Source organism: Syngnathus typhle, linkage group LG20, assembly GCF_033458585.1.
Source record: "Syngnathus typhle isolate RoL2023-S1 ecotype Sweden linkage group LG20, RoL_Styp_1.0, whole genome shotgun sequence".
Classification (NCBI taxonomy): domain Eukaryota; kingdom Metazoa; phylum Chordata; class Actinopteri; order Syngnathiformes; family Syngnathidae; genus Syngnathus; species Syngnathus typhle.
This window is the reverse complement of record NC_083757.1, coordinates 1,406,235-1,424,570: the sequence shown is the minus strand read 5'-3', so window position 1 is coordinate 1,424,570 and position 18,336 is coordinate 1,406,235. Positions and strand designations below refer to the sequence as shown.

Sequence of the window (18,336 nt, the reverse complement as noted above, 5' to 3'; positions counted from 1 at the left end):
TCGTCCTTCCGCTTCAGGATTGAGCCTGTATTGTTCTCCTTGTCACATTTAATTTGATTAAATTTCACCTCCAACCACAACACTCAGCTTTCTTCCAACCGAGTAAACACTTGGCAGAACGACGTTATCCCCATCGTTCTAGTGTGGCAGTTGCCATGGTGACGGAGTGTAGGCGTTGTACTGTGCCGTACTCTCTTCCCTTGCACATCCAGCATTACAATCTTTCTAACCCACGTCGGTCTCCGCTCATTAGATACCTTCGTGGTGCTATAGTTGTCGTGAGGAGAATGTCTATTAAGTGTGTCAACTGACAGCTATTTTTATTCACCTCCAGGTTGTTTGCTTTCTCAATTCACTCCTTAACAAACAGTCGTTTGATGCATGTGTCAGCCATTTTTGATCTCAAGGTTTTCTGTCTTTTCCTTCCATTGGAAGACCAAGCACCCCCACCACCACCCTCCTGTTGTCCATGTATGGCCTTTTTTTTCTTCCTTTTCTTCTTGCAAGCAAGCTATTCTTTTATCAGTTTCCATGGCGATGCACGAGAGTGAAGGTTCACGTGTTTCTGCAAGAAGGGGGGAAATAATACAGATAACATGGACAAAGAGGCAGCTTTTAAGATTGAGTTGTGCGCGTGTTCAAAAGTTGAAAGTGGTGGGCTGTGCTGTCCACACAGCGCGCCCTTCCACTTCTAAAAATACACCCTTGCCCATCATCCAAGTTCTTGTTCTCGTACATATTTTATTTTTTATTATTATTTTTTTTGCAGACAAGTGACTCTGTTATCAGTTTCCATGGCGATGCGTGTCACTTAGTCGCGGTCTATATTTAGGAGTGCTGTCAATTAATGTTGGAGACGATCTACCAAATGCAATCTTGGCCCTGTTGCGTTCAATGTAGTCACGTTCCTACTTGGTTCCATGACGCATTAGCATAACATCATACCATTCTTATGCTCTTTATGATTCTGTTGACCGCTTGAACCCACTTGAGGATCTCCTCCAGTGAATTGACGCACATTGAGTATATGCTCGTGACCCAATTTGTAAATAACTGGAAAAAGTTCCTTGACAGACTTGCCCTGTCGACACAGGGAAGGTCAAAGTCACAATTTGTCTCCTACAAATGCAAAATAGAAAGCAGCAATAAATGATTTTCGCATCTGTGTGGGAGATTAAACTCACTCGGGGTGTAATTTGAGCTCTATCGCACACTTCCAATCTTCTTCCAATTAAGCGGCGCGGTGGGGTTCCTCCAGCGGGAGGAGAGCACTCGCGGTGCGGGTTCGCTCGCCTCTCGTAGGCGGTGCTTCCTCGCCCCCCAACCCGCTTCCCCCCTATCCGTCGATCTCACTCGCTATCTCCGCCCTCCAGGGAGAGGCGCATCCGATGAGCGAGCGACTCTTTCCTCGTTTCCTACGTCTTCAATCGCAACCGGTCTGTGGTACGGGACTGTGCTGTAGCTCATTTTGGATTTTGTCTGCCCTCCTCGAGCTTTGATTGAAAACGAAGTGGGAATCAAAGCGAGAAAGAGAAATGCTGCAAGCATGTGGATGTTTACCTTTTTTGGATGCTCGCGCGGTTCATTGCCGTGAGGAGCTGGAGTGTTTTTAACGCTGAACGGGAATTCCGATTGTTTCCAGGTTCCCGTGAACGCATCATGTCCACAGCCAGCAGGCTCAAAAGAGAGAGTGCAACATCTCAGCTGCCCCTGGTGGTTCTCACTAGAGTTGGAGGAGGAGAGGAGGAGGAAAAAGAAGAGAGGTGATGATGATGATGATGCTTCAGTAACCTGATTTACACACGCACGCTTATCCTCATAGAACACCTGACCGACCGAGGCCTACGCGCATACACTTGCAGGGGGGATGAGTGAGGGGTCACTCCAGTGGGACGCTCAGGTGTGATTCTCTGCCCCGCCGTCGCCGTGGCAACTTGACAACCGGCCCAGTGGGTCCGCAGCCTTGGATGTGACTGAGCTGTCAACGTTTCACCGCTGGGAAGCAACCCCCCATCATTTTTGGGTGAGTGCTACGCACGGCACACAGTCGGGTTCGCAGCTAAACATCCGGGATGTGGGGGTCTTTACACTCACATATTAGGGAGCCCCACTGTGCCCACATAATGCAATGTGGCCAGACTGCAGCCTGTGAGGTATTACGTACCGAAACCATGCACATTTTCAGCCAAAAAGAAAAAAAAAAGATTATTCCAGAGGGGTAAAAATGTAAGCGTGATGCAAATTTAGCAGATCAAAATAAAAAGAATTGATCATGCACGCTCTTATCATTCTTGTACTGCCACTGTTGGACTACCTTGCCCTGTTTTGTACAAATGAGACATTTAGCTGTTATAATTGTCACTGTACTAGTTAGCACAACTGAGACGGTGAGTGACTTTGTCTCGTACTTTTGCCTTAATTGTTAATAGTTGAGACACTAAATGTCTCATCACCTCCAAATGTGAAGTATTGTACAATAGTGATGATTAGCATTAAAGTACTTAAATATAGTAGTATAGTGAAAACTTTCCAAAAGTGCTAGGTTTTGTACTAGACGAGTTTTAATGGGCTTGTGAGACAGTCCCTTACCACTTGTGACAATTAGTACAAAATCATAATGATCAAATATTATAATTGCATGGGTGGCAATTAATACAGCTTCGAGCCTCTGTTGATATTGTTCTGTATTATCCAATTTTGTCAAAATGAGATGTCTGTTTCTGGAAGAAGAGACAGTATTCAAGAAAACTTAATTGCACTTGTTTGAAGGTGAGCATTTGGAATTGAAATGAGGCTGCATGAAATGTTAGCCAGGCCAAGTTCCATTTATTTTGGCTTTGATACTCGTGTAAATCAGAGGTTCGTTTTGTCCAATTAATAATGCATGTGACGAAATGCCACAGTTGACTCGAGAGTAACCGTATTCCAAGTAGAAGTAGTTAATCACTATTTCTTTGGAAATGTTAAACAAACTCTCCTGACTTCTTACTTGTACCTGCCAATCAGAAAAAAATCTAATCAATTAATCATAGGAACAGCTTGAGGTTAAGCAGCAGCCATGGTGACATTTAGGCCATAAAAGGGCAGCCTTGAAAAGCTGGATGATGCTTATCACACTTCCAAAATTGGGTCAGGATAAAGAACTTGACTTGTGTACGTGTGTGTGTGTGTGTGTGTGCATTGTAGCTGCATGGACGCGTCGTCAAAGTCGTGGCTGCCGCATCAGGGTCAGTTTGGGTTGGGTGGTCAAGTGGAAGTGTGCTGTGGCGGACCTGGCGTTTTAACCCCAAGTGAGTGCGCCCCCTAAAACCGTCCTCCTGTACGTCGTTGACCGTCTCTTGTGTCGCCTCCGCCGTGGAGGTTGTATCTATTTGACGTGGCGTCTTGGTTCGTTGTTTTGTATGTATGTATGTATGTATGTGACAAGTTGCTAGGATGTTTGTAATCATGAGTTGGGAATTGTCATTGGGAATGAACAGACTTGTTTTTATGGCAAGTGCGCGTATATGATTGTCAAATATTGACGGCATGTCCCGCCAAGCCATCGGCAAAAGGCGAAAAAAACAATTTGGCAGTTTCGCGTGGCCCATCTGTCCGGGCTTCCGATCGAGGCTCGTTTGGGCGGATTCCCTCGTAGGATTTTGTCAAAGTTGCAGGCCAGAAATTTGCCTGAAATAGCTGCTTCAAAAAAAAAAATTAATCATGTGAGGAAAAAAAGTTTAAAAATTAAGAAAAGGTTTTGCAGGAACCAAGTACAGCGGTTTAGGAAAAAAAGTCATGACAAGCTTTACATGAAAAAGTACTTTTAGCGGAGTAAAGTTGTTGTCGTATGCATTTTTAAAGAAAAAGCAAAAGTTAGAATGTTGCGCAAGAATCGTTTTGTTTACAAGATTAAAGTTTTAATATGGCGTGAAAATTAATCAATGAATTCAACGTAATATCACTCCAAATGAATAGCATTTTTATGCAAATGTTATTGTGAAGGGAATTTTTGTTCATGAATGCTGTCGTATCGTTTGGACGTTTGGAGTGTGGCTAAATCGGCTTATTTGCAAGCCCACCAAGAGGTGTTTAAAACACACACTCACATACAGTAGAGAGCAAAGCATGTTCCCATGGCAACCAGACCACAGTCCCTTCAGCTAGCTTGCGAGTGTGAAAAGCCACAATACTGGACGAGGAAAACAACCAAAAGGACACTTTTCTGAGAGTTGGAATTATTGATTGATTGATTGATTTCCCTCGGTGTAAGGTGACATGCTGTCACCTCACATTCATGTCCAAATCTTAGCCAATGGAAGGCGGCCTTCTGCATCTTCCTCCCGCCCCCACATTGCGTTACCTCAACCCACATTGTTCAAGTCTGCCAACGCTGCTTCTTTTCCTCTCATCCTTATTTTTCTTTTCAATATATATATGTACTTGATTGCCGCCAGCGGGCTAAAAATAGCAGCAGTCGGAAGTGTCACTTGACGTTCTTTGCCTTGCCCGCTTTGCATAAACCCCCAAAAGCCCAGCTTCCGCTTTCTTTAAATGTTAATATGTCATTAAAGATGCGGGCTTTGCATCACATATTATGTGCATGGCATCAAAATGCATTTAATTGGCTTTTTTTATTTATTTTTATCGCACAATAGGAAAAGTGATGAAAGTTTTTGAAGGCGTATTAATAACGTGCATTAAAAAAACAATTATGAAGGGTATCAATTACAAAATCAACTTTAGCTTGTTTTACATTATTGTCATAAAATAGTCCTTCTTTTTGTTCAAGGAAAAATTAATTCTGGACGTAAATACGGAATTTCAATTTTCATATTCGAGATGTCCTGGCCGGTCCAACTATCAGTACAGTAAGTGATTTGGGGTTGCCTAGGCAACAGCAGAGCCGCTGTTTGTGTAAAGCGTCCAAATGATTTGGAATGTCATATTTCAAGGTCACTTTTCTACGTATTGTGCGTTTAATCCGGTGAAGAAATAACTCTGACTCTTTGACATGTCGAGCTTCATTTGTGGCAAGTCCTCAGGCACTGTCGGCCTCAAACCTCCCGGGGGGGAAATGCTGGCAGCTTGTCAAAGAAGCACCAAGTTGAAACCTTGAGGTTTTTTCTTTTTTATTCTTTCACTCTCAACACGGTCACTGAGGCTGATCAAACGAGCTAGTCGGACTCCTTGAACCCACGTCAACCACTTCAGAGCCAGAGTAGGCTTTACAGACCAGTTGCTTGTTCTTGGCAGCTTTTGGGCACTTGGGATGGATTTGCTCAGTTTGCTCTGGAATTGTATCATATGGCATCATTAATTGATGTCAATAATTCCGACACTCGTATTGTCCTAGATTGAACCGTATTTGTATCAGGAGGCAGTTGGGTTTCGATTTAATGGCTGTCCCGCAACGTAATAATAATAATGCCCACATTATGTCTAGCTTGGGTCCGAGGAACTATGTCGACGTTGTGCGGAGCTTCTTTTAGTCCAGCCATTATACAAATGTGCTTCGCCGCCATCTTGTGGCCTCTATGTGTCTTTTCGGTTGAGTTTGCCAAACATTTATTTGTGAATCTACTTAATACCACCGTCTCCTTTTCAGCAAAACTAGTCGGTTCGGCGGCAAGTCCAAAAGCATAGGGGGGAAAAAATATTCTCGGGAAGATTTTCGCCATTTTTTTACACTGAGATTGAAATAAAAAGCATGTGTTCGTAGAGGGACTCATGAAAAGTGGCGAGTATGGTTCTTTAAACACCCACTCCGCAGTCTTCTTCCTCGGTATCGCAGCTAGCTGGAGGCTGGGGCCGCCCACACACGCAGCAATTTACATCGCCAATGAAGAGCGAGTCAACACACACACACACATTTTGCGTCACACTAGATGGTCAGGTGGGAAGCTGCTCAGGTTCAGGACGCGCACTGCGTCGTCTGGTTTTTTTTTGTTTGTACCTCGCCACCACCTTGAGCGGTTCAAATGCGAGCGAGTTGTTTCCATGGAGACCAAACAATTAGCCCGGCCGGGTTTCAGAATAGAACCTGGCGAGCGGCCCATTTGCAGGCTTTGGGAGGAAATCACAGGATGACAGTGTGTATCTTTTGCTCACATTAGTCATTGAAGTGCAAGAATCGGACCAAAATAGAATAGAGCAGGAACAGGAAATTGATTCATGGGGTCGCAAGAGCAAATATTTGATCACAAACAACCTCACAATGGAAAAAAAAAGACAAAAAGGCTTATCAGGGCCACACTGAAAATACAGCAATTATAAAAATATTATGGGGAAAAGGCCAACATCGTACAAATGATGTAATCGTAGGCTAATCACATTGTTTTATTCAACATTTTGGTCTCAAAGCTCCTATTTTTATGACTTTATTTTATTAAATCATAACGTAATTCATAGGACGCACTCAACACTGGCTAACTGGCGCCAGTGCTGCTGTTTTGATTAGCAAAAGAGTTCAAATGGGCTCAAAGGTTCAGTGTTCTTTACCCGCCGTGCCTATTTTTTCTGAATAGAGAAAAAGCAGCCGTATATTTGAGGTAGGAATCTATTTTCCTTTGGCATCTAAATGGTAGGCAGTAAAAAGTCACTTTTGTCACCGTCGTGTTCTCCACCGTTGTGGAGACTTTGAGTGTCTGTCCACGTGTATTTATCGACACTGTTGTTGACTGTCCGTTGTGAATCTGTCATGAACTCGGTTGCGGTTTCTCAATCCCTGGACCCTCCAAAATGGAAATAAAACAACCTCAGTGAAGTAGAGGTTGAACAGCTCACAAAAGCTAAGTCATCGGTCTTTAATGCCTGTGATGTCCATGTTGTCAAGAATACAATTAAAGTGGTTCTGCTGCCATTTGTCCTACCCAGACCAATCCCGCAGGGCAAGTTTTGCCTCTGTGCGACAGTCAAGCATGGAAACGCCTCCCAACGCCACCCCGCAGTCCTTCAGACAACCGGTGAGTGCACCAAAGCATCATTTGTGAAGATCCAAAAATGTCTGTGCTTTGGGGAAGTTCTTGAGTGAATTGAGTTGAGCAATGGGGGACTTGAAGTTGCTGTCTATGTGTTCCCCTCAACATTTAGAGTTTCCTCAATCGAAGGCTGAAGGGCTCCATCAAGAGGGCCAAAAGTCAACCCAAACTGGACCGGACCAGCAGTTTCCGACAGATGATCCTGCCTCGGTTTCGAAGCGCCGATCAAGAGAGGTTGGACAACATTTTAGTATCTCTCATTTTATCGGAAGACGATGCCATTAAAAGGTCTCTAAGATATTGTTCCATCACATATGAGGATGCCACCATGAAAAAAATGCATTTCCTGCCAGATTCTTGTTTTTGATCCCAACTCGGGGGGGTCACGTCTCAGAGGAACCCGTGCTGCGTTGTCTGGAATTTTTCTGCTGTAGTAACACAATTCAGTCACGACGCGTAGAGGAAGTGAAGATGTCGAGGCAGAGCTATTGTGCTGACGGTAGCCACAGGGGGAAAGACAAGAGACATTTTGGGGACACATATGTTGTTTATCTATAGAGTTGTTGATAGTTTGAATCCAAAGACATTAAAGCAGAAGCAAAGCTATGCTGGTCACCTTGACTTCTTGGCCCCGGTTCTCGCCGCTGCCTGACAGCTGCCTTCACAGCCGGCTTCCCGGTCTGCCCACACACGCACGCTTAATTCTCCCCGTCGGTGCGGCAAAGGCATCCGACATCCGACTTCGCACTCTCTCTTCTCATCGCAGCTGCTCAAAGTGTCCTGCCAAGCTCTTGTTTTCTTTCTTTTGTTTTTTCCAAACCATTTTTTTTTTTCCCTACTGCATCTTCCCATCGACTCGAAACGTACTGAGCTCAGCTCCGAAATAAAAATGGCATTTGTCGTTTTAATACATCACTTGCTTTCGAAATGAATTGACTTCCTCGTGTGTCGATTTTCTGTTACACCGCTGCGCTTGCTACGAGCGGCGTCAACGAGGCAAACAAGAAGAAATGAAAGCCCGGCGTTCTTGCCTCTTCCCTCCCCCAAACGTCATTATTAAAGGAGCATCTCTAAAAATATATTTCGATGGTCAGGTGTGATATGCCAGGGCGCCGCGATTCACTCGTGTATTGAATCGGTTGATTGAAGGATGATGACGGTAGCGTCGTTGGAGCTACAAATGTCTTGTTCTGTCGTTGTCTCTTTCCCACAAGGACCCGCTTGATGCAGAGTTTCAAAGAATCCCACTCCCACGAGTCACTGCTTTCTCCCAGCAGCGCCGCCGAGGCCTTGGACTTGGTGTTGGACGAAGACGCCGTCATCAAACCGGTCCACTCCAGCATTTTAGGACAAGAGTATTGTTTTGAGGTGGGGACTCGCCTATTGGTCAAGACGCGGGTGAAGTGGGTCGACTCGAAAAATGCTCCGGGCGGATTAGCTTCCTTCTTTCGTCACGAGTGCAGAACATTTTTTTCCCCAGTACTCCACAACAAAAAATCTACAGCCAAGAGCCAAACAGGGTTCCTTGCCTAATGAGAATTTTATTTCCTTAACCTGGTTCCGAGTTCAAATTGTCCTTTTCCATCCTCAGGTGACCACTAATTCAGGGACCAAATGTTTTGCCTGCCGTTCCGCTTCGGAGAGAGACAAGTGGATCGAAAACCTGCAAAGAGCCGTCAAACCCAACAAGGTCAACTTAAGACCTATTTTAAAGCGAATTCAATGGATCGGTTCTGAACGTATTTGTCTACTCCAGGATAACAGCAGGCGCGTGGAAAACGTGCTCAAGTTATGGATCATCGAAGCCCGAGACCTGCCCACCAAGAAGCGCTACTACTGTGAGCTGTGCCTGGACGACATGTTGTACGCCCGCACCACCAGCAAACCTCGCACGGACACCGTCTTCTGGGGCGAGCATTTTGAGTTCAACAACCTGCCCACCATTCGTAGCCTTCGCTTGCACCTCTACAAGGAAACGGACAAAAAGCGACGCAAGGTAACCTTTGCGACCCAATACGGTTCCCGAAAAACGGCCACGTTGTGCTTCTAGGAGAAAAGCACGTACCTCGGCCTGGTCAGCATCCCCATCTCCAGCATCACGGGCCGTCAGTTTGTGGAGCAGTGGTACCCCGTCATCCAGTCCAGCGTCTTAGCCAAGAGCGGCGGCGTCGGGAGCGGCAAAGTCATCAACGCCTCGCTCCGCGTCAAGTCGCGCTACCAGACCATGAACATCCTCCCCATGGAGCTGTACAAGGAGTTCGCCGAGTACATCACCAACAACTACCGAACACTGTGCGCTGTTCTGGAGCCGCTGTTGAGCGTCAAGAGCAAAGAGGAAGTGGCGTTTGCCTTGGTGCACATCCTCCAAAGCACCGGCAAAACTAAGGTACCGTATTTTCCGCCCTATAAGGCGCACCTAAAAACCTAAAATTTTCTCAAAAACCAACAGTGCGCCTTATAGTCCGGTGCGCCTTATATATGGACCAAATTCCTAAATTTAAACTGGCCCAAAGCATTGTGTCATGAAATCAATCATAAGTGGCCCGCTGAAGACTATGAATCATGACTTAAATAGACTATGGATCATTATTTTATGATTATAAAGTAATTTGTTCCGTCTGAAGTTGAAATAAAAAAGATAAAATGGAGAATGATTTGATTTGGATTCAAAATCTGACATGATGCATTAATGGTGCGCCTTATAGTCCGGTGCGCCTTATATAAGGATAAAGTTTTAAAATGGGCCATTCGTTGAAGGTGCGCCTTATAGTCCGGTGCGCCTTATAGGCCGGAAAATACGGTACCTTGATTGAGGTTGAAACGTGCAAATCTCTATCTCGCCCCCCCCTGAAAAAAATAACAACCTGCTCTCAGGACTTCCTCTCCGACATGGCGATGTGCGAAGTGAATCGCTTCATGGAGCGCGAGCACATGATCTTCCGGGAGAACACGCTCGCCACCAAGGCGGTGGAGGAGTACCTCAAGCTGATTGGTCACCGATACCTGAAGGAAGGGATAGGTAGGACCTGGGCTCCATACACCAAAAGTAACTTGCCAAATACGCTTCCAAACCAAGCGTGATGTCCTTCAGGTGACTTCATCCGAGCTTTATACGAATCAGAGGAGAACTGTGAGGTGGACCCCATGCGAGTCCCACCGTCGGTCCTAGCGGACCACCAAGCTAACCTGCGCATGTGCTGCGAGCTCTTACTCTGCAAAATCATCAACTCCCTCTGGTGCGCACGTCATCTTTGCCAGCTCTCCGTTTATCTGCCGCGTTCTTCCTGACGTCGAGTCTGGTCGCGCTCCTTCCAGCATTTTCCCCCGCGAGCTGAAGGAGGTGTTCGCCTCGTGGCGGGCCCACTGCGCCGAGCGCGGAAGGGAGGAGCTGGCCGACAGCCTCATCAGCTCTTCGCTTTTCCTCCGCTTCATGTGCCCGGCCATCATGTCTCCGTCGCTCTTCAACCTGACGCAGGAGTACCCGGCGGAGCGTACCTCGAGGACCCTCACGCTCATCGCCAAAGTCATACAGAACCTGGCCAGCTTCAACAAGTGAGTTGAAAAGAGTCTCCAAAAATGCATTTCGCAAATGTGGTGAAGTTCATCAATTGCCAAGGTCCTGCAGTACCTCGACCGTGTTCCACTTTACCTTCCAAAAGCGCCGATGTCTTAGCGTCATATGTCCGTCACGCAGGTTCGGGCCCAAGGAAGAATACCTGTACTTCATGAACGAGTTCCTGGAGATGGAGTGGGGCTCCATGCAGCAGTTCCTCTACGAAATCTCCAACACGGACGCCGGAGGGAACGCCGGAGGCTTTGAGGGCTACATCGACCTCGGCAGGGAGCTGTCCATGCTGCACAGCCTGCTGTGGGAGGTCATGGGTCAACTCAGCAAGGTGGGCGCATATATTCTTCCGGTCAGTCCCAGATGCGTCATCTAGTCTGTGACATTTTCCCGACCTGCCCGCAGGACGCCATTCTCAAACTGGGTCCGCTGCCTCGGCTGTTGAATGACATCAGCGTGGCGTTGCGGAACCCCCAGCTGCACGCCGCCACCAACCACCAGCCCGAGCGGCCGAAAGACCGGCTCTTCTCTCGGCCCACTTTCAATCGTCTCATGTCCTCCGACTTTCAGAGCCTGATGATGCGCGACTTAAACAGGTAGGCGTGCTCCTCCCCCCTCCTCCATTTCGCAAAATAGATCATCGTGTCCTCCGGGAGGCCTCGCCGCGTCTGGTAATTCTCAACGCAGCGTGACACCGCGGCGTCACACGGGTATAATTAACAGTGAAGCGAAGAGCGAGAAAACTCACAGGATGGGAATTCTCTGACTCCAAACACAATGCGAGGCTTATTTTTTTTTTTTTGGAGAACCCCTCTAATGTCACCTAATTTATCTCAGAATGCGCTAAGTATTTTATCAATGCCTAATTGCCGGCACCATCTGTTCCCGGAGCCTCTTAGCCAAGCCCCCTTTTTCCTCCGCCTCACTCTTGACGCCAACTCTCATTATAGCCTCACACTTTAAATGAGAACTCTTTATGTAAGAGCAATAACAGCTGTAATTTACGTTTACCGTGATTAATCATTCAAGCGGTGCTCCTATCCAATCAAATCAGCCCGACAGCAGATACACAATGCTTTATTATCAAAGAATGCCTCCCTCAAACAAATGCCTCCATTTTATAGCAGTTTGAAAGTAGTTTTAGAAGGATTTTAGGCTGTTATCACTTTAGCGCCACCTACAGGATGAGGTGGGACACTACCTCGACGAATGCAACTCAATGGGCCCCTTTGCGTGGTGTCTCAAGTTCTATAGACATCAACCGCCTGCCGTCGCCCCCCACCGGCGTGTCGGCGGTCGAGTCGCTCTCGTCCAACCTCAACATGAGGCGCCAGGCCGAACGAGACCTGCGCTCGTCCCGGGAGGTGTTCTATGTCACCCGGCCGCCGCTGGCCCGCTCCAGCCCGGCGTACTGCACCAGCAGCTCGGACATCACGGAACCCGACCCCAAGGTAAGGTAGCCCATTTCTGATGGCTTGAATAAGGACCGTTTGTGATTGTGTTCTGTTGTCAGGTTCACAGTGTGAATAAGAGCGTGTCCATGATGGACCTCCAAGATTCACGCATGAACAGCATCTCCAACCTGAACTCGGTGGGCGACATGCTCACCTCCTCCCAGGCCTCCATCGCCGGCCTGGGCCACAGCTTCGGCAACCTGGGCGGTCCCCTCCGAATGGGCGGCCACCTGCCCAGCGGCTCGGCGGGCTCCGGCCTGAGGCTGAGCCAGATGGGCCACATCGGAGGCCCCACCGAGTCCATCTCCCAGCAACAGCAGCAGGCGGCGGCAGCCATGCACTACCCGCTGTCCTTCCAGAACCCTCTCTTCCATCTGGCGGCGCAGAACTCCCCGGCCCAGCCCCCGCCGCCCCTCCTCTTGGCCCCGGAGCCGGAGAACGGCCACCACGACTACGCGCCGGCGTTTGGCAATAACGCCTTCTCCCGTAGCGAGGACTTGTCGGCGCTGCGCTCTCAGAACAGCCTGGTGCAGCCCAGCATCGTCCACTCGCACAGCTACAGCGATGATTTCACCCGGCAGAACCACAACAATGACTTTGTCTGGCATCAGCTCTCACTGCAGGTGCAGGTAAGAGTGACTCCTCCTAAAGTGACTGGTGATGCATAACGTGATACAAAATGTTCTTTACTCGGCACAGTCACTGTGTCTGCAGTGGTTCTAATGATACCGTTATGTACCCTAGTGTTCTGAGCTATTTCTGTCCTGACGCGTGGGCTGCAATGGATTTTTCAGCCTCTCTTTTTATTAAAACAGAGTTGGTGTGAGGACTTTTTTTCCCAAGTCAAGTCTTGACTTTCTGCAACATTCACCAGCAGTTATTGAACCCTCCCATTTTGCATACCGTGTCGTCCGTCAGGAGTCGCTCCAGCAGCAGCACATGATGGGCGTCACTTCTCAAACGGCCACCGGTACCGGCACGCCCGGGTCCTTGGCCACGCCGCCGACGACCGTCCACCCCGTGCGCCAGTCCTCCATCGCTCCCCAGCTCCTCAAGTCCCAGCGCTCCATCAACACCCCGGCCACAGCCACGCCACCCAAGGCCCGACCCCAGAGCAGAAATCTCTTACTGGACTCCAACGACGGCAACTTTGTCCAGGCCAAACAGCGGCAAACTCAGCCGCCGCCGCAACAACAGCAGCAACCCACGCAAACGCAGCAGCAGGAGGCCGCCACGGACAGTCCGGCGCCCGGGCTGCCGTTTCAGACGGGCGCCGCCAAAGAGAACCAGAACCCATCGTCCGTCGCGGCCGCCGCCGACGACTCGACGGACACGCCCACCAAAAGCGGCAAAAAGTCGCAACAGCTGCAGCCTCCTCAGCAACATTTACTCAAACCGCTCGGCAACAAGCAGGTCAGTCACGACTAAAAGTCACCACTGAGAGCGACTAAAAGTGTCGTGAAAGACATTGTCTCCGCATTAGCCGGAGTTATTTGCATAGGTACTGCTAGTTTGGTTAGCAACAAGGTTCCAATAGGCTCACCCATTCTATCAAAATACAATTTTTACAGTGACAAAAGCAAGACTGTTTGCATGCCTTGGTAGGTGCTGCTGTTTTGGTAAGCAACAGATGAGCTCAACTTGGAGCACCTATCCACCCCCCCCCCCCCCCCCCGCATGTCGTTTTCAGGGTTCCCAGTCCAACCTGAACGAGCGCACGGTGGCCTGGGTGTCCAACATGCCGCATCTCTCCGCCGACATCGAGAGTCTGCGTCCCGACCGTGAGGGCCAGTTGAAGGAATACTCCAAGAGCATGGACGAATCGCGTCTGGAGCGGGTAAGCCACACAAAGGTGTCGCGTCTTTCGTCGAGTGAACCGCATCCTCCTTTGCAGGTGAGGGAGTACGAGGAGGAGATCCACTCCTTGAAAGAGCGCCTCAAGATGTCCCATCGCAAGCTGGAGGAATACGAGCAGAGGCTGGTGTCGCAGGAGCAGCAGACTAGCAAGATCCTGCAGCAGTACCAGTGCCGCCTGGAGGACAGCGAGCGGCGTCTCAAGCAGCAGCAAGTGGAGAAGGATTCCCAAATCAAAGGCATCATCAACAGGTGACAATGTCCGCCGTCCCCCATCTTTGTTGACCCTGTCGGTCCCGACGCGCAGGATTCGGGGCGGTATCGTCAAACGGTCAGTCGAATAGTCAGTTAGCGTATGTTGATGTTGTCTTTTGTATCTGAGATGGCATGTGTGCAACATCTAGCTGGAGTGGGTGGTAGCAAACAAAGTCATAGAATGAACATAATGACTTTATTTCTAAAGCATGATCATATGCTTGAGCGTAGTTCTCCTTTTTTTTTTTTTGACGAGCGCTTTCTTTCTATTTCACTCTTGTCAGACTCATGGCTGTGGAAGATGAGCTGAGAGGGGGTGCCATTCCTGATATTAAGCCTCGAATCCTCACAGACCAGGTTCGTGCCTGAGTCTTTATGTATACGTATATATACATATTCATACACATATGATTTATTTTTTTTGTCATCATTGCCACTCGCTCCAAATGTTTGCTAGTCAGTCAGTTGTCATACATCACCTTGTCGCCATCTGTTCCGAGCTACATCCTCAGTGACAGTGAAAAGCGGAAAGCTAATCTCGTCTGGGGAAAACAGAGGGGTTGGGTTCGCTCAAACTGAAAATAAAGTACTGTACCGCAGTATAGGTGTCTCACAACGCCGTGTGAGTCACCGACGGCCGTGAGTGTTGCCGTGATGTGAATTAGTCTGCAAGGCCGTCGTGTTCTAGCGCCGATCAGTTATGACTGTGGAGAAATGATTTGTTTGTATCCCGCTTTCAAATGTGAAAGCAAAAGCAATATTGAAAGCGGAATCTCTAAGGATGAGAGACTTTGCCATTTATAGCGTAGAACCGGCGCCGCCCACTGGTCCTCAATCAACTACGAAGCTAAAGAACACCACAGATGGAATGAAAATGGTCTTTATGCTAAAATACATCATGTGTTTGTGTAATTTGTCGCCACGGTAACGCTCAGCCTCAAATTGATTGTTTTTTCGTCCCTCTGCCAGGGGTACGGGGCACTCCCTGGATCCTGACTGCCGCTACGAAAGCGACTAGGATCCGTGATGGTCATCCAAGTGTGAGCCCAAAATGGCCGACCGCTCCGCTTGAAGATCTGCTTGCCAGTCAAGTAGGACCACACACACACCCAAGCTCCTTGTCGCTACTAAAACTTTTCAAACAATTTCTGACAATCACTTCACGGCGGAGACCAATGCGTACAAAGACTCCGACTGGAACTAACATTCCGAGTTTCTTGAGCTACCTGAGTATGAGGATTTGGGGGATTTTTTTTCCTGGTTACAAAACAGCACTCGAAAAAGTAACCCTTACCCTAAAGCACAAAAAAAAGCAGGACGTTTAGATTCATCATTAAATTGTAAACGAAAGCCCAATGTCCCTAAAGAGTAGTGCATGAATGGTAGTGATTCCGTTTTTTCCTTTTTTTTTTGGTACACCCATTTTAGCACGCTTAGTCTTTTCTCCTGCTTTGTTTGTTCAAATCCTTTTCCCCCCCCCCCGAGTGAAACGAGCAAGAAAGAATACTACACACGTTCCGTTTCTTTTCTGGTGCCGTTATGGCTTTGATACTACCTCAGAAAGCAGAAATGTTCTGACTTTGCCCGGCCCAGTTCAAAATGAACAATAGAAAGTGTAGGAAAATGTAATATCAGAAAAAGGCTAATCCATGAAAGTAATGCAAACGGGACTCTGAATGAAGGCTAAATGATGGATTCCATAAAGTCAGTTTAAAGTCAAGTCAATTGAAGATCCCACCGTGAAGCCACCTAATGTTGTTTACTGTCTCGGTGGCCTTTTGAAGACGGATAAACGCTGGATTCAAATGTTAAGTGGGATAGTTAAGGTTAATGAAGGCACATTCCTGCAGACACCATGAAACAGACACCTCCCACTATGTGCCACCATTTATGGAAATATGGTCCATTCCGAAGCGGGAAGGTCATGTGGACAACTATCACAGGGGTGGGCAAAAATACTAGCATTAAGTTAGATCCACCCCCAGTTTTTGATCAATAAATAGGTGGTTTATGGTTGTGGTTAATATATGTATACTTGAATATAAATAATAAATAGTTTCTCATGAAAATATGTATTGACATCTACATTTAACCTTTTTTTGTTTTCAATTTTCCTCCATTTAAAAAATGGAGTTTGCCCACCCCCCGCGACAGAGAAACTTTATTCATACGGTTTATTAGACAAGTGTATCCAATCTATTATATAGCAAGTGGTGAGGTCACGGACTCATCTGTTTGTGAGGCATCCATGTGCATGTGCTTTTTAAAACGCGAGGATATTTAAGCGATGTACATTTTGAAAAGGACACTTTGTCATGATTGCTGACATTTTGCCATTCTACACCGTGGGCGTGAGAACAACAAAATGGACGCAGGGTACAGCAACAACGCCAACAGGACATTTGCCAGTGTAACATTTGTAAAGTAAGCGTTTCTTTTGTAGTCGGGTGATCAATGAATACTGTGTTGTACCTTGGAGTCGTTTCTATTTGGTCAATTTTAACCTCATGCCTTTAAAATAATGCTTTCTTTTATGATGAACTATACAAAGATTTGTATGTTTGTTACCAGAAACATTAGTGATAATGATGCACTCTCCATAATACTATCATATATATTTTTTCTGCATTACATGCTCGTTTAATGTCGGCCTGGCTGAGAAACGGTCGAGCGTATTCTCGACGTGGGAATTTGAATAATCAAAGGCTGTCAGGCATAGACTTGTAAGCAGATTATCTACTGTACATTATTATGAGGAGTTCTAGAGAGTACAATTGACGGCACTGGGTCGAGATACAATTATGGGTTTCAGTTTTCTTTATAATTATCTACCTATTGATTTTGTTTGGCCTGCCTGCACGACGGTTTTGTTTTTATTGTGAAGGGAAAAGAAAAACGTTTGTTTCATGTTACATCTGTAAAATTGAAAAATCGACTTTAATAAGATGCAATCATTGAAATAACTAAAACAGAACCATTTTAAATATTCAATGAATGTTAAAATGGCTTTGTGTTTTGAGCACAAAACATGTGAATATTCAAAACAAACTACAAAGAAAAAAAATAGGATACAGGCTAACTATGATTTTCTTACTTCTGTCTTCATTTTTGGGAATTTGAGAGATGACCTTTAATTTGTGGTGTGTCCAAAAGCACAGCAGCGTGTATATCCGTCCAATCTTGTACGAGTGATTAAATCAGCACTTTGGGTTGTAATATTTTGAATGAAATGTAGTAATAGCTTCTTTAGGTACAAGATGCCAAATTGTCTCTAATATGACACAAATATATTTATGAGCCTCTTGGGCCATTCACCTCATCAGAAGACAGGAAAGATCTGTATATTTTGAATGATGAAGAACATATTGAAAAAAAATGATGTATAAAGAAGAGTATTTATTTCTCGGCAGCTATTTATTCCGCACAATTGACATACTGTGCTACAGACGATCTAACTAAGAGGTTTTGTTTTTTCCCCGGCCTCCTGGATGTAACTTCTTCATTGACTTGACATTTGCTTTGAAACAAGCCATGCCCCGTCGATAAAAGCCATATTCTATCCCGATGTTGTGCGGTGGATGTTAAAAGTAGGATTTTTTTGTTTTTTAAGTTTATAAAGGTCATTATCGTAGGTACGATTGCACTTGTAATTATGATAATCGGTGTACGTGGATTGACCATTTATCTTTGAAACCTAAAGGAATGTATTCATTTTTCAAAGTAATCCCCTACCCCCATCTCCGAGTGAATTAAATAAAGTCATACATTCAAAGATGTAAACGTTTGTTTGGCACCTTCCTCTTCCTGCTTCTTATAGGTGTCATCAAAGGGTGAGTTGTTTAACCTTACAATATTTAATATTATTATTTTTTATCATTAATATGAGAATGACAAAGTGTCTCCTATGTATTTAATCATTTGCACTGTTTACCGCTTTACAGTGACTGACGTTAAACACAGCCCGTGCAGTTATTAAATGGCCAAGTGTAGACAAAGGGTGAGTATTTTTTCCTTTATTTTTAGTGTCAATATTTATTAATATCCATTGCTATCAATGCAAGTATGGCGTGTAGATGCCCAGAAGAGGAAAGGGAAAGGAACAACACTACCACCATGTGGCATTTGAGAGTACAAAAGGTTTTGCGTCTAAACCCTGCTTTAATATATGCATAATATATTCATAACTTGAGTTTTAATAGGAGCAAGGAACAGAGAAAGTGTGCTAAAATCCAAAAATGCACAAGTAGCA

The 18,336-nt window shown here is 46.3% G+C and overlaps 1 protein-coding gene and 1 long non-coding RNA gene across 2 annotated transcripts; one reads left to right on the top strand and one right to left on the bottom strand.

The window, feature by feature from the left end:
- Positions 1 to 562: 562 nt before the first annotated feature.
- On the top strand, positions 563 to 17,840 carry LOC133144859 (ras/Rap GTPase-activating protein SynGAP-like). Its single transcript, XM_061267839.1, has 21 exons — positions 563 to 1,763; positions 1,863 to 2,023; positions 3,187 to 3,290; positions 6,856 to 6,944; positions 7,072 to 7,193; positions 8,174 to 8,327; positions 8,551 to 8,649; positions 8,716 to 8,955; positions 9,010 to 9,345; positions 9,834 to 9,978; positions 10,051 to 10,195; positions 10,275 to 10,511; positions 10,654 to 10,855; positions 10,930 to 11,120; positions 11,771 to 11,975; positions 12,038 to 12,607; positions 12,897 to 13,391; positions 13,669 to 13,815; positions 13,873 to 14,084; positions 14,372 to 14,444; positions 15,057 to 17,840. The coding sequence occupies exons 3-21, from the start codon at positions 3,191 to 3,193 to the stop codon at positions 15,081 to 15,083; spliced, it is 3,789 nt and encodes a 1,262-aa protein (XP_061123823.1). The 5' UTR covers positions 563 to 1,763; positions 1,863 to 2,023; positions 3,187 to 3,190; the 3' UTR covers positions 15,084 to 17,840.
- On the bottom strand, positions 6,771 to 7,946 carry LOC133144860 (uncharacterized). Its single transcript, XR_009710783.1, has 2 exons — positions 7,576 to 7,946; positions 6,771 to 7,452 (listed from the first exon to the last, which is right to left on the bottom strand). It is a non-coding gene; the product is annotated as an uncharacterized LOC133144860 (long non-coding RNA).
- Positions 17,841 to 18,336: the final 496 nt, after the last annotated feature.

Coding starts and splice junctions, on each gene's coding strand:
- LOC133144859 (XM_061267839.1), top strand. CDS start 3,191: ATGGACGCGTCGTCAAAGTCGTGGCTGCCGCATCAGGGTCAGTTTGGG. Junction 3,291..6,855: donor ACCTGGCGTTTTAACCCCAA/GTGAGTGCGCCC, acceptor TGTCCTACCCAG/ACCAATCCCGCAGGGCAAGT. Junction 7,194..8,173: donor CGAAGCGCCGATCAAGAGAG/GTTGGACAACAT, acceptor CTTTCCCACAAG/GACCCGCTTGATGCAGAGTT.